Source organism: Apostichopus japonicus, chromosome 5 (assembly GCF_037975245.1).
Source record: "Apostichopus japonicus isolate 1M-3 chromosome 5, ASM3797524v1, whole genome shotgun sequence".
NCBI classification, from domain to species: domain Eukaryota; kingdom Metazoa; phylum Echinodermata; class Holothuroidea; order Aspidochirotida; family Stichopodidae; genus Apostichopus; species Apostichopus japonicus.
This window is the reverse complement of record NC_092565.1, coordinates 5,040,363-5,055,924: the sequence shown is the minus strand read 5'-3', so window position 1 is coordinate 5,055,924 and position 15,562 is coordinate 5,040,363. Positions and strand designations below refer to the sequence as shown.

The 15,562-nt window shown below is 37.0% G+C and overlaps 1 protein-coding gene across 1 annotated transcript in view; it reads right to left on the bottom strand.

Annotated features, from left to right (window-relative positions):
- Positions 1-15,562, bottom strand: part of LOC139967393 (2,3-bisphosphoglycerate-independent phosphoglycerate mutase-like) — a 20,126-nt gene extending 4,564 nt beyond the window's left edge. Inside the window, exons 1-9 of the mRNA XM_071971133.1 lie at positions 15,401-15,562; positions 14,211-14,380; positions 13,595-13,711; positions 12,845-12,977; positions 11,713-11,891; positions 9,903-10,106; positions 9,365-9,491; positions 8,853-9,001; positions 8,565-8,682 (exon numbers count right to left, since the gene is read on the bottom strand). Of these exons, the coding sequence (XP_071827234.1) occupies positions 8,565-8,682; positions 8,853-9,001; positions 9,365-9,491; positions 9,903-10,106; positions 11,713-11,891; positions 12,845-12,977; positions 13,595-13,711; positions 14,211-14,380; positions 15,401-15,455 (1,252 nt within the window). The 5' untranslated portion in view covers positions 15,456-15,562. The remainder of the gene's footprint in view (positions 1-8,564; positions 8,683-8,852; positions 9,002-9,364; positions 9,492-9,902; positions 10,107-11,712; positions 11,892-12,844; positions 12,978-13,594; positions 13,712-14,210; positions 14,381-15,400) is intronic.

Genomic DNA, 15,562 nt, shown 5'->3' with positions numbered 1-15,562 from the left:
CAGTACACTGTTGGACTCATCAATTGATGCAGTAGGGATCATATAATCAATATTAAGGCAATACGAATAGCAAGTGAAAAGACCAATGCAGTAATGCTGTCTTGCTTTTAAAGTATTCGGTATACAAGCCAACACACACATACACAACTGAAGTATTGTCACTTATCTTCTTACAAAAAATGTTTAATAAGATATTTAATTCTGCTTTCTGTCTCATGTTGTTGTCAAGTAAATATCTCTGATAGAAGTTTGCAGTCACTAACTGTACACCCAAAACATACAAGCTGATATTAACAATATATAGAGGGCAGCAATGCTAAATAACTATTTGTAATAATCAAAAGTAATATATGTCATAATACAACAATACCGAGACATACACACATTATACAGACACAAATACAGACACAATCATATAGATTTCTATTACCATGTGGAAGATAAATAAAATGATGATGACTGTCATGCCGTTAGGAATTCAAATTCAAACTCTAGTTATAGCTTAAAGATTTATTAAATGAATATAATTTGTTTACACCCAGTTATGAATATTCATAAACTTACATAAGTTCTAATTATGAGGTGACTGTTGCTACAACATGACACCATCAAAACTGTAGCTGTGTCATGAATTGATTGCAAATTGGTGGCAACCATTTACTGGGAACATAACCATCTGATGCAGATCCCCAGGGACTCAGTTTATGTTGCATTATTCAACAACAGGTATTACCAAAGCAGTCCTACTTTCTTTGAAACAGAGGAATTTACGTTGTCTGCTGCCACCTTACGTTGTCTGCTGCCACCATGAACATGGATGATGGTAGACCTACATGAGATTACTGTATACATATCAATTAAAGTCTCTGATATGTCAAAAGAGAAGCTGTACGATACACACTAGCTTATCCACTACACCTCAGATCCTCTTTTTTCTTTTAAATAAAAATATCAAATGATTAATTTAATGATTAATAGCTGGCAAAATCACATAGATTGCATTGAAGAAAATGTGTCTACATAATTTTCAGAATCAAGAAATGACATTTGATTTACATTAATAAATAAATATTTTATCTACGTGAACAAATAAAATTCCATCACTAACATGACATTGTATTAATTATGGCAGTATACTTTATTAAAGGCCCAAATTAACCCCACCAACATCATCTCTGAGATTGCAAGGCCCATTAAATTAAACTCCATAAGATTTTGTAACCAAAGCATCCTATTGCGAACATTGGTTGGACCCATACTTCAAATGTTCACTACAAAGGAGTGGGTCATGCAGAGGTACACAGTCTGGTGAAAGTTTGTTTGACTGTTTTGACTCTGTCAGAGTTTGGTAAGAAATGTTCAATTATCATGCTCATTGCCCTTGGTCAGAGAAATCCTCCACCCCCTGCCCCCCCCCTCCCCACAAACTCCTCATTCATAAAAAAAATAAGGGACCATGAATTGAAATACTCAAGTGCCAGCTTTAGAGAATACTTTAATAGCCACATAAGCAGACAATCATTTCAAAAAGGCATTGAAATAGTTTTAATCATATTTCTGCATTTAATTACAACATTTAATTACAAGAGGACTGTGCTGGACTACCACTACAAATTATTGATTTCAGTTCAGTTTTTTCCATGGCATCAAGACAGGTGTTTTAATATGTAGTATTATCCTATTTTTTATGGGAGTGTTTAATAGCTGTGAAAGCAGAATCAATAACACCAAACTTTTATTCTGATCAGAGGTGCGAAACTGTCACGATTTCTCAGCAGCATGACAAGAATCAGCAGTCTGTGGTCAAGTAAAGGGGAAGGTAAAAGCAGCAATGAAACTTAGTATTTAAATCCTGGGTATGATCCCTGGCCATACAGCCAAAAGTAAGATGGGTTTTTTTCCCAGACAGGAGAAATCTTCAGTTTTCCCATCTGGTCTTGTCAGATTGTAAAACAGTCAAAATTGAGCTAATACTGTAATATCGATAGCCACCCGACATACAGAGTATAGAGTTACAAGCCCTTCCGCTTCTCCCACATGTATAGTTAGCTACAGAGTGTGGTCAAAGAACCACTTAAGCAACTACAGAAGCCAAATTTTTGTTTCAACATCTGTAATACTAGGAGGGATGTAGTGAGTAGAGGAAGGGGTGGGAGGAGAGAGATGGGGGGGAATGCAGGGAGGGAGGGAGAGAGGGGAATGGGCAGGTCTGAGGGGGGTACATCATAATGTATCATACTGTAAAACTACTTCATCCCAGCTGGAATACCTAGCTGAGAAATACCAAGGACAGGAAATGCTGTGAAATACTGTCTGATTGCAGTATTGAGCGGTGAAATACTGGGAAATAAATGGATAAACAAGCATAATGGAGGATTAATGCCCAAAATCTGTACACTTTACAGAGTGTCCTAAAAGTTAAATGCAAAAAAAACAAACTACATCTCTTTTATTAAAACACAACTCTGTGTAAATCAGCTTTACTCTGTTTCACCAGTTCTTCTTTTAAAGATTTTTCCACGTGAGATGTGAGGATTCCACTGTGAGTCGGTACACAAAAAAAAAAATCATCTGCGAGTCTCAAGGTAATAACAGTGAGAGTTAACAGGAATGTTGATTTTTGCTGCACAGTCTTTAATTCATATTCCCTATCACTAGATGCCAGAAATTTTATTTCAAGTAAAATCAACACTTCAATGCTAATTTTCTAAAACCTCCTTAATTATTCAATAAAGAAACCCCAAGAAACTTCTCCTGAATTTCTCCTGATGAAGCAACAAAACATTCATATAAGTCATTGTTACATCACATATCCTTCTAAAATCTTAATTCCTATGAAGAGACCCCTAAATCCTCTAAGAAAAGGTCATTTTCTGACGAAGTAAAATGTTTAGTTTTATTTCATCATGTTTCTCCTTTTTAATTCCCATTGAAATTTGAGTCGCTTTCTGTTAATGACGAAATAACAAGTGCAACCAATGAATAATCAGAATTTGATTGATGGGAACGGCAATCAAATTTGCAATGACCTAATTTCTTCTTTTGTTTTAATAATTTTGTCCTGCATGGTCTTTGTGTGAATGCTTTCCACGTTGTATTCCCCCAAAAAAGGGGTGGGGGCAATCCACCAACATATGAGCAACTCCTCTTGCGCAGTATTCTGTAGACTAAAAAATTGGTTTGAAATCTGCCATTAAAATTTAAAAAAAAAGAAGTTTAGATTGGATCAATTCCACAACACTAAAACAAAAGGAAAGTTTTTTCCACCTATCTGTTGAAATTAATGCTTGCCCTGCCCACACCCATATAAAGCAACCAGCTGTTGGTATTATTCTATTGTTTTAAAGTGTTTACTGGTCTATTCAAGCTAGTCAGAATATTGTCAGGGAAAACCTTGAAAGGTGTGATCCAACAATGCGAATAAGAGCAAGGATCAATACAGACTCACTTCTGCAAGCGAGTGACGTCCATCCGTTGCTAAATTTGGGGGTATGATATATGACCACGTCACACACAAAATTCTGCCCTGTGTGCACTTTCTGGTTGAACATGAGGGCTTTGCAATATGACAAAAAGAATATGGTCACCTTTATGTCATCACCTCATTTCTTTCCATTTTTCAATCCAATAAAACTAAATGACTAGAATAGCCAATTTCCCCCTCTGCCACTTTCTCCTGCAGGTGACTTACTAACATCAGTGGAAGTCACTTTGACCCAGAGGTTTACATGAAATTAGGTTAAGGTTTGGTACATATGCTGTGAAAGTGTGGTAGCTAAGTCATACATCACTAACTGTTGATGTTTGACATGCAAAATAAACTTAGGATAGCCTTAGGCACATATGCTGTGAAAGTGCGTTAGGCCATAGGGTTACTACCTTGATATTTGACATTAAAATGAATCTTTGCAGAACTAACATATTTGATCAAAGAGACATACGTTTTAATATATTGTGCTCATTTACGGGGCATCTTGGTAAAAATACTATTTTGAAATGACAGTTAGTTTGCTGAAATAAACATAACTCAAGTATGTATTTTATAAACTATAATTTACTATATGAAACAATTACTACTGTACACATTGTTTGTTTACTGGTAGTAGCCTACATAGAAGTACAATAACACTGAAACCATGGCAACCTACTGAAATACTACTTCGACCTTAGCTGTTGCCTTGATCCACTTCCCAGAAGGGACTTAAACACAGCTTGGAAGGTAAACTACTGTGAACAGCAGGTGAGATGATTTCAGGGTCTCCGATGTCTGAAATTATCGTTTAGGCATGGATACCAGTGATCCCTCTGTAGTAATACTAGTAGTAGTAGTACGGTTCGCAATAAACACAGACAAGGACGAAACTGAAAAGGTTATCCATCGGGTCCACAGACAGTACAACAGGTCTACAGCAAAGTTCAGCTGTCGCCTCAGTCAGTGTACATAATTTTGAAGGGTTTTGGGATAATGATGTGGAGAGGATAAGGGTTCGGGGGTTTTGGCATAACGATGGGGAGAGGATAAGGGTTCGGGGGTTTTGGGATAACGATGGGGAGAGGATAAGGGTTCGGGGGTTTTGGGATAACGAAGGGGAGAGGATAAGGGTTCGGGGGTTTTGGGATAAAGAAGGGGAGAGGATAAGGGTTCGGGGGTTCAGACTGTGAAAGGAGAAATGATAGCTATGCTCAGAGGACACCCCTACCATTTCGCTGTCAGCTCTGTTGATAATTAGTAAGACCTATCCTTATAATAAAAAAAAATATGGCAAAGAAATAGATTTAGACCAAACTCTGTTTCAGATGGCTGATTTGTTCCTGGATGTAGACTTTCATAAGACGTTTATTTTACTGAGTCTGTTAAGTTTTAGGAACAATTTATGCTTCAAAACTTTATCATATTTTACAACAAAAAAGGTTAAAAACGAACTACTAGATATCAATCACCACATTAATTTTTACTGAGAGAATAGGGTTTCGGCTGGCGGGTGGGGAATGGGTAGAAGGGGCTAGACCCACTCCTATTGTCATTAATTAAGTTGAGTGAGGTGGGTGGCAGGGTTTTGGCTGGTAGTTGGGGTTGGGGAGAAGGGGTTATGAGTCATTTCCATGGTCATCGTGATGCTGAATTTAAGTTGTTATCTTTGTTAGTTTAGGCCTATTCCCTTTCAACAAATTTCAAATAACATTTTGGTCAATTTAGATATTTCATAATCAGAGGCATAGGAAGAATAACAAAGGGGACAAGGCAGAGAGCAGGCTGGTTTTTTTCCGTACCCTCCTCCAAAAAAGATTCTCATTTTTATGGGTGCCCCAACTATCTATTTTAAAAGTATTTTAGCAGTCTTGTAGAGTATTTAGTAGAGCTATTTCATATGAAATAAATTCTGTTTGCTCTCTCCGGGAAATTTCAAAGATTATGAGGTACATATGAAAATAAGAATTTGATCTTCTGATTGCCTGGAACTATATTTTGCTATCAATTCAAAGTTTCCAGCCAACCCAGATAAGACAAAAATTTGGAGGAGTATAAAAGTGCTGTTTGCCATCCACACTCTCAATAGTGGGGGGACAATACAATACACCTCTATACTTGTATATCCAATTATGGAATACAACATTTTGTACAATTTCTGCAGTATTTTGCCAATATCATTTATCAAGTCTCCCAGCAACGATACAAGCAAGGGAGACAACGTACCACATTTCCAACATGCCCAGTCCAACTTATTACCCCCATGTCAACTGCTACAGTGTAGCCAATCCTTTGTAAGACCCTGACAGGAATTGAGCCCAATTAATGTTCAATTAAGTTTGTGAAAAACAAAATTGTTATCTGATAACTTGGTACTTGAGAAACAGTTACTTAAGACTTAAACTTACGAGCCTCACCCACCTATCTCCCCCCCCCCCATCTTCCACACCCTCCCCACATGCCCTTCCACCCTCCTAAGAATCTAAGGTTTTCAAAGAAAATAAGTTTACAGCCTAGGTGGCACATTAGTTCACTTTCAGGCATCTTCCAACAGGTGCTTCAAAGGTGTCTAGCTAGTGGAAACCCTCACAAACTGCATAAATGGGTACTCATAACCTGCTCTAAGAGATTATTATGCAGCAAATAAAACAAAGTCTATCCAATGGAAGCTCGGTCAGATTTCTAAATTCGTTTAAAAGACCTTGCAATTTCTGGAACGTTTTCAAATTTTTTTGCAAAATCTATTTCTTTATTCCTTAATATCATATTTTTATGAGTCCATCTGAAAGAGTCAGGTTTCAAGAAAGGGTTGGTTGCTGTGATCTGCAACATATTTAAGCTGTCTTTGTCACTCTTTACTTTGACATATCTCTCTCTCTCTCAATTATGTGGCATTCCTCATCTACGAACATATCTAGCACAATGTCAAATCTGTCGGGCCAAGCCTTCGCAGATGTAGATCTCGGCTTTGCTAATTCAAAAACAGGATCTGACACCTCAGCTAATTAAACGCAACAGTGAGAGGGCAAAAAAACAACAAGGTGACAACTATCCCACTTTGGGACAACTGCTAAAAATCTATCACGAGACAATGGCAATGTTAACTGACGAATCGCTTATTGTCAACACCGTCACAAAATGGATCCATAATAATCACACGTCCCCTGTAAGTTGGAACCCAGACAGAAGGTTTGGAATATTAAAAAAACAAAAACGGGTGTGACAGCTTCGACCAATCAGGGAACGGTGCCAACTGTCGACATCTCACTCGATTGATCCAAGTTTGTTGTTGGATTTAAAATACTGACAACCTACATCTGAAATGACTGGTGCTTGGGAAAAGAGTTAACTGTTTTGCTAGGTTGGACTTTAACAATGCCGATAAAATTAACAGCCTTTTTTTATCACTGTATCGACCATCTTATTTGATTGATCTAATTTTATTATTGAGTTTAGAAAATCACAACCTACATTTAAAACGACTGGTTGTTGAAAGAGCTCCCTGTTTTTTGGGGTGGAACTTTTAAAATGCAGATAACATTAACAACTTCTTTTAACACCACAGGCTAGGAATGTCATATTTGATGTTAATACCGAGCCTTGCCCAACTCTCCCAGTTTCGCCAGAAGACTCCTGAAGTTCAAGGACATCTCATGCTAAACTAACTTTATGTGCTAATCTCTCAGCAAAATTATATTTCTATTTTATTGAGATTACAAATGGCCATGTGTATGTTTCTACCTGCAGTAATTAGGAACGTGGAGAAAATCTACTTAGTTCATCGTTTTAATTAAAAGTAAAAGAGGGTCATCCCATTGTGTTCTGTAGCATTAACAGAAAGCAATGTACTCTGTGGATAACTTGGAACCTATTAAAACCAAACAAACTTTGAGGTCATTGTTAATCTTGATTAATTTGGAAGTTGCTAAATTCTCCCGAGTTTGTCTGACTCTACAGTCATCTCCTAGAGGATATAATGTCACAATGGCAAAATCTTTGAAAAGGTCAAAATCACAATGGCACAATGGCAATCTGACATTGAAAACATGTCAAAAAAACTTACAATGATAAAATGACAATGACATAAAAAATAACACTGTTGAAAGGACATTTCATAACACAATGGCCAATAACAACAGCAAAATGACAAATAAGACTTGTCAAAGAACAACTAACACTCGTGATAACACATAACAATGTGACGTTGACAATGTCACAATAAAAAGGAAAAATAACACTGTCAAAATGGCAATTCATAACACAATGGCACATAACAATGACACTGAGACACTGCGACTATTACAATGACACATAACAATGTTACAATGACAAAGTCAATGGAACATAACAATGTCACATTGACAATGCAACTATTACAATAGCACATACCAATTTACAATGACAATGCAACTATTACAACAACACATAATAATGTCACAATGACAATGCGACTATTACAATGACACATAACAATGTCACAATGACAAAGTCAATGGCATATAACAATGTCACAAATGACAATAAGACTATTACAATAGCACATAACAATGTCACAATGACATTGCGACTATTACAACAACACATAACAATTTCACAATGACAAAGTCAATGGCACATAACAATGTCAGATTGACAATGCAACTATTACAATAGCATATAACAATGTCACAATGACAATGCAACTATAACAATGGCACATACCAATTTACAATGACAATGCAACTATTACAACAACACATAATAATGTCACAATGACATTGCGACTATTACAACAACACATAACAATTTCACAATGACAAAGTCAATGGCACATAACAATGTCAGATTGACAATGCAACTATTACAATAGCATATAACAATGTCACAATGACAATGCAACTATAACAATGGCACATACCAATTTACAATGACACTGCAACTATTACAACAACACATAACAATGTCACAATGACAATGCCACCTAGATAATTAACAAAAATCCCTCTTTCTTAGACTGACCGTTTAGATCACAAGGGCACATAGCAATGTCATATTACTATGTGCGCATTAAATCATACAGTAATGATATTTGCTTTTCTGTTAAGTATGATCTAACCTGTATGGGTACAAGCCTCAACTGCTGCTTCATATACACCAGTGTGTCCAACCATGTCAGGTGGAGCTAGATTGCACATTACAAAGGGATATTTACGACTTCCAATGGTTTCCACCATCTAAAAAATAGAAAGAAAAAACATATTCGAATTAGACATTCTTGCATATTTACAATTATTTTCAAAACAATATATCATATACATTGTTTCTTCATTTCCCTTCATCAAGAATTCCATACAAGGTGTCAATGTTTGACAGTAATTGAAAAAAAATTGCCTATGTACTAAACCTTTTCAGCTACTCCAGCAACACTCATTTCAGGCTTGAGGTCATAGGTCGCAACCTTCGGCGAAGGCACCATGCAACGCTCCTCTCCAGTGTACTGCAGTTCCTTCCCACCATTGAAGAAAAATGTCACATGAGCATATTTCTCAGTTTCTATGGAATAAAGCCAATCAAACTGAAGTTCAAGCTTTGTTTATATGTTTGAGTATTAAATTTTCAAAATAAAACAACTTTTCATATGTGTGAATATTCATTATGCAGATGAAGGGAGGTCAATCAACTTTTATATCAAACATTATTCAACATTATCATAGCATATAAGACTCATCACACTCCACCATCTGAGATACAGACTACATATAAACTGTTTTAAAAATCAAATATGTTTAGCAATACTTTATCTAGACAACATTTCCAGACATGTTCATCTTAGGACAAAACCAAACCGGGAGATAAATGAATGCAAATCTGTGAGAGATGGCAGCCCTACGTGTATAACTGGTCGGAGCAACTCACCCGCACAGTGATACTGCGGTATCGAGTTCTTCGACAGCCACTCAGCCAGAACATTAAAAGGTTCTTGAGGTGAAAAGATAACGGGAAATGGGAATTCTTCTTTGTACTGGCTCATAGTAACCACAGACTGTTGGGAGACAACAAAATATGTTCTTTCATACATTGATTTATGGGGTGGGGGGGGGAAATGCATTCTTTCCACAACTCTAGGTTACAGCAACAATGTTTTAAAACATGTTGTTTATCACAATCATTCATACAGATGGTAGGGTTTTGCGTCTCCCTCAAGAGAGTCCAAAGAACCTTTAGAGAATGATTTACAACAGGCAAGTTGCCATGGAAACAAGATCTCCTTTCTTTAAACTACATTCACCTGTATGGCAGGGAAACAAAACAAAGAAAGGAAAATGCCTCCAAGGTAACGGAATTTCACCATTGTCAAGACAAACAAATAACTCTCATATCTCTCACATCATTTTAACATCTCCCAATTTTGAAAAAAATATTTTATCCGAACACGGGATGTTTCAATACTGACCAAATCTTTGGGGACAGAGCTCGTATCAAACTGCGGTTTCACTCCCAGCGCCTCCACTATCTCTCTCATTCTGTCCGCCCGAAAATCTATGAAAATGAGCGTGTCTCCATCTTGGATACGCCCGTTAGAATCCACAACGATCGGGGTGAGGAACTCGTCGGATTGCTTCTCATCACCGACTTTTTGGTACCGAGACTGAACCAACTGGGAGGGAAGATACACTATCACTATTTGATACAGTATCACTATTTGAATGGGTGATTTTTTAAGCAGAAGTTAGATTTCATATGTCAAACTCCAAGAAAAGAAAACAAATTAGATTTCTAACAAAAATGGTTCCATAGCTTTTCCAACGCTTCAAGATGTAATGCTCATTAGTCTCTTGGATTCTGGTTTGCTCTATTAGGTTTCGTTGATGATAATGTGGGTCTCCTCAGTCCAGGCTATAAATATTAATAATTTTTTTTTGTGGGGGGGGGGGGCTTGATACAGACAACAGAACACCCTCTTATGATGTTAGACAACATTGTCATATATTGTAAACATGTTATTTGACACCATTAGTGGACAGAAATACCAATCCAAGGTTGATGGCAAGCTGTACTCAACAATATGTGTGAAATCTTTGGGGTTGGATTTCTGGCCATCCAAGGGCAAATTCCAGAACATTTCCTACATAGAAAGAGCTAACATTGAATGGAAGTAAGTTAGTTGTCATTGACATTTCCCAACTGTACCTGCACAATATGGTTTGCAATTGTAGTTTTTTGTCAATTATAAATATCGGTAACATTTCATGTTACAATTCAAGATAAATATTCAAAACGGCCTCAAGGAAACATCTTCTTTGCCGATGGTTTCTTCAAATACAAGTAGCAATGAAAAATGTGGGATTGGTAGTAAAATGAAATGAATGAACATGCAAAAGAAATATTACTCAATAATTCTATACAATACTAAAAATAAAAGCAAAACAAAACCAAAAATAAAGTTTCTAACTCAGTTATAAGCTCCTTATTTAGAAGTCCCTCATAGATAATCAGCTTTATTTGTTTGTTTATGCTTCCCTGGAAAGTTATAAAGAAGAAGTCTTACATCGTCTATATTAAATCCTTCCAGAACAAGGAGATTCTAGGATGCTGGCGTTCGATGTCATAGGGCATGCACTAAGCCGAAGCATACTTGAAAATTTCTCCACTTCACTCGTGATTGGGTCTTTTGAACAATGTACTCTTTCACAGTGATATTTTGTGTTTGTTATTTTGGGGGAGCTTTTAATTCTACCAATCAGCAGTTCAAATACAATATCCCATCATAGAAGTCGCCCTCCAGATTCTAGGGCAAGTCTGCCATCGCCCAGATTTTGGTGAGATTTAGAATCAGAACGGTCTCGTGATGATGTTTATTTAAATAACAGCTTTGAAATCTCTAACATGTGATAAAACTTATACTAACATGTTTAAAAATAACCATTTTGGCGTTTTGTAATTACTTGAATTTGGGTAGAGAAAATGTATCGACAGAACCAACTGGACGTCTTCCATGTTTCATAGGAGAGATCGAAACCGTAATCTGAGGGCTTCGTAGCCGACAGTAACTGTTTATCAATCCCCAGGGCAATATCTGTTAGCATTAACCTCTACCAGATGCTACTGGGAGTCCAATATCATCACATTTTGTTACAAGAAATCAACGATATCAGCTACATATTTATTGATTTCACATTTGCCACTGAGCACTGTTTATAATCCATGCTTGTATAAACGTCCTTGAAAGTGTCACACCAAAAATTTCAAATCACTTAGTTTACCTGAACCACATTCTCTTTAGTGCAGCTTTCACCTGTACCCTGCACTAGACCTTCGTATGCGATTTTGATCCTTTCGTATCTCTTGTCTCTGTCCATGGCATAGTAACGACCTACGATGGTTGCTAAGGATCCATATTCGTTTCTAGCGAGGTGATCTAGGACCTGTTGGATGTAGGTGACTGAAAACAAAAGACAGCAACAACAATTAGAGTGGAAAATATGTTTACATTTGATGAAGAGACAATAAAAAGAAGTCTTTCTTTAGTTGAACACGCAAATTGCAAACATTGTCAATTTATTAAAAAGTATCCTTTTATGACAAATTCAGTATTTTATGAGCAACTACGTAATATAATAGGCTGTGCAACTTGTGTGTGATTATGGATATTACATACACCACAAAACATTGCTAGTTTTACAACATTCTCAACAGTCCTTGAGGACTAGGTGATCAAGAGTTTACCCTCTAATCCAACTTAACCCATAACTTAACTGTAATACCAACCATAAGCTCAACCATAACTCAACCATAACACAACCAACAGTACATGCTTCAAAAAATTATCCTGCAAATGTATCATGTTCATGTTCATGAAATGGTTGAGTACATACGAGTGTACTTACGAGATACATTGATCATAATTACCTTGTAGGAATTTAGCAAATGGTCATAACGAGTACATATGGAAATATGTAATTATAATAACCCATACATGTTTCTAGTACATAAACATGCAGATTGAGTACGCATCTCGAGTACGCTCTCTAAATTTTCAAAATTATTATGTTTCCCAGTGAATGTAACGTTACCATAAATGTTAGTACACCAAGATCAAAACACAGGAATAAAGAGGAAACAGATGGGATATAGAACGGTGATCCTCAAACTATGGGCACCACCACCGATTAAATGGGTTTGCTAAATCATTTGTAGTGAATCACTGAATTTCTATTTGCATATGTCAGACAATTTATGTACAGTTTTCAGAGCTTGCCACGTCCACGGTCGAACACTAGCTTTCATGAATTGTGAGCATCGAATTTTGAGGGGTGGAGGTCTGATTGGCAGTGGGCAGTCCTCATGTGGTTTTTGTGAATCTGAAAGATTACCGGACCGCTGACCTAGACGCACCTCCACTCGTGGGGCTGGTGTCCCTGCCATCAGCAAAGAATTGCACAAACGCAGAGGGTACTCCGTGGGATTTAGCGCCCTCTAGCAACGAGAACAGGTGGCTAATGTGAGAGTGCACACCACCGTCACTGACCTGACAGCGGAGACAGAATTATGGACGTTTTGGTAAATTTCATATCATTTATTTGTTCCTTCACAAAAAAAAAAGGTTCACCATATATGCACATGTAATATTGACTAAAGTTACAAAGGATACATATAGCATGTATAGAGGTGACAGGGAACAGTTCTAAGAAGCCTCGTAGCAAATTTGAATAATTTCTCACAGTGTAAAATACATCAAACTCTATATGTATCATTGTACTTTTGTTAATTTGAATAAAAGCATCACAAAAAACACCATCCCTTGATTTAAGAATGCTAGTCGCCTGGTCTTGAACAAAACTTATTCACGCATGAATATATAGTGACAAAACTTTACAATGCTTTTCTTTAAAAAACCATGATTATTGGACAACAAATAAAAAGAACAATTTTTCTCACAGTGTAAAATACATCAAACTCCATATGTATCATTGTACTTTTGTTATTAAATCGTAATGTTGAATTTGCAAAAACATTTCGCGGCAAATTGCTAGTGAATCTTGTTTTAAAACAGATGCTAACACACTTGTGTTGCCCAAATTTGCTAAGTGAAGATTAAAAATAATATATGAAAAAAAATGATATATATATCCCAGATCTACTTACCAGACCAAGGAAGTGTAGTCGTCCATTACCACTTTTGGCTCTCTCGCAAGCTTTGACAAATGCCTCCTTCTGCCACAGACTTCCGTCATTTACCGCAAAATTGATCTCAACAATGCTCTGTTCAAACAAGATATATCAACGGTTAAGAGATTATAAAGACAGATTTTAGAGCATCTGGTTATATTTGGGCTATTTGTTTTGTCATCAAAAATTAGAAATGAGTGTAATCGTCTTGGCAAATGTTGAAAACAGTTTTGAGAAGGTTTCTGTTTCTGCTCCAAACACACTGAACCTGATAGATTTGAAAAAGGTCCTTTTTTTCAATTTCAACCTTTAAACTTTTTCCAAGTCATCTCAAAAATAGTCTCCATCAACCAAATCCTTTTTATGGAATAACTGAGTTGACTACAACCTGCCGCATAGGAAGCTGAGTTTTATCACTAACTGTGAGCTAATTCGAAGGATGACAGGCATAAGACCAGAACGAGCATCAAGGTCTAAGGTCCTGACGTGGAGCAACTAATATCTAAAAACTAATAGCACAGAAAGTGAAGTATATACTGAAATTATTAGACTTTACAGAATCGGAGAAATACCGTGAGCAAAAATTACAAACCTGATAGAGCGCTCTCCCTGCACCTATCGTAAGATGGCCAACCTCGCTGTTACCCATCAGACCCTCCGGTAGGCCTACTGCCAAACCAGATGCATCAAGAGAAACAAACTTGCCAGAAGTCTGGCAAAGTTCATCCATAACTGGGGTGTCTGCATTTTTTATGGCATTACCTGTTTAATAGAAAGAAAGAGCCACAGTAGTCCAATGAACATTACAGAAAGAAACTTGGGAGATGAGAGATGGGTGTTTGGCAAAAGTTCCTCAATCCCTTCATGAGCAATCCTTCTCCAGGTAAAAATGTGCAACAAAAGGCCAGGGGCAAATCACTTTCAATCATAATATTAAGGATACTGACATATTAAAGCAGGACAAGGGTATGTCAAGTGCAAGTATAATCTCAGTTACTTGGCCGGCTAATCAAATTGGCACTAATTAAACTTTCATACAGATAGTGATATGTACACATTATAAATTTACTCACTTACTGTATTAGAAAGGTGGAAACTAATGCAACTTTGGCAATGCTTTGGCACTAGATGAGCCCTTAAAAACAGCACAAAGTATATATTCAAAGGAGTTAAGTTACATATGTGAAATTTGGAAGGCTTTTTCTGTCAAAATCTCAGTGAGAAAGATATATTTACATCCTCAAAGCAGACAGAGCTTTATTTGTTTGCTAGCTGGTGGTCAAACATGGTCTAAATAAGTTTGTTACGTCATAAACTCATACACCAAGGCACTGCATCCTGTGAGCCAAATTCATGTGCTCTTAGATCCACCTCCCACTGATTAATTTCTCCAAACAAGAATATTTTGGCACCTGGCAAACATACCTGGTCCCTGACCCTTTTTTGCTTTATCCACCCTGCAGAACCCACGGTACACATACCGCACCAGTGAACCCCCACACAAATACCATTCTTCCTAAGGACTGTTTTCAACTACCCTTCCATCTTCAATCACATCAAACTTTCTGCGGTGCTTACTTTGATATCTGGTCCTAGCGGCTGTTGAGTAAGATTAGAATGCCCACTTGCTTTGGCTTGACTTATTTAGCCGCAACTTAGGCCTAGCCTATGTAAACTGTTTTGATACAGGAGGTTGGATTGGGACTACTTCCACGAAACTCAATAACCTTTACTTAGTTTTTTTTTTTAAGTTCTTTTTCGTACAGAAGCATCGTTACATACCATACGAATCGTCAGACAAGCCCCAGCCGTCGATAACTACCAAACATACATTCATGGTAGTGGGTTTTCGATATTATTAATGCGGTCCAGACCGGAGGTTAGCTACTGTAGTACACTATTACTGTTACTCAGTGTTACTAACAGAGTACAAAACTACCCTAA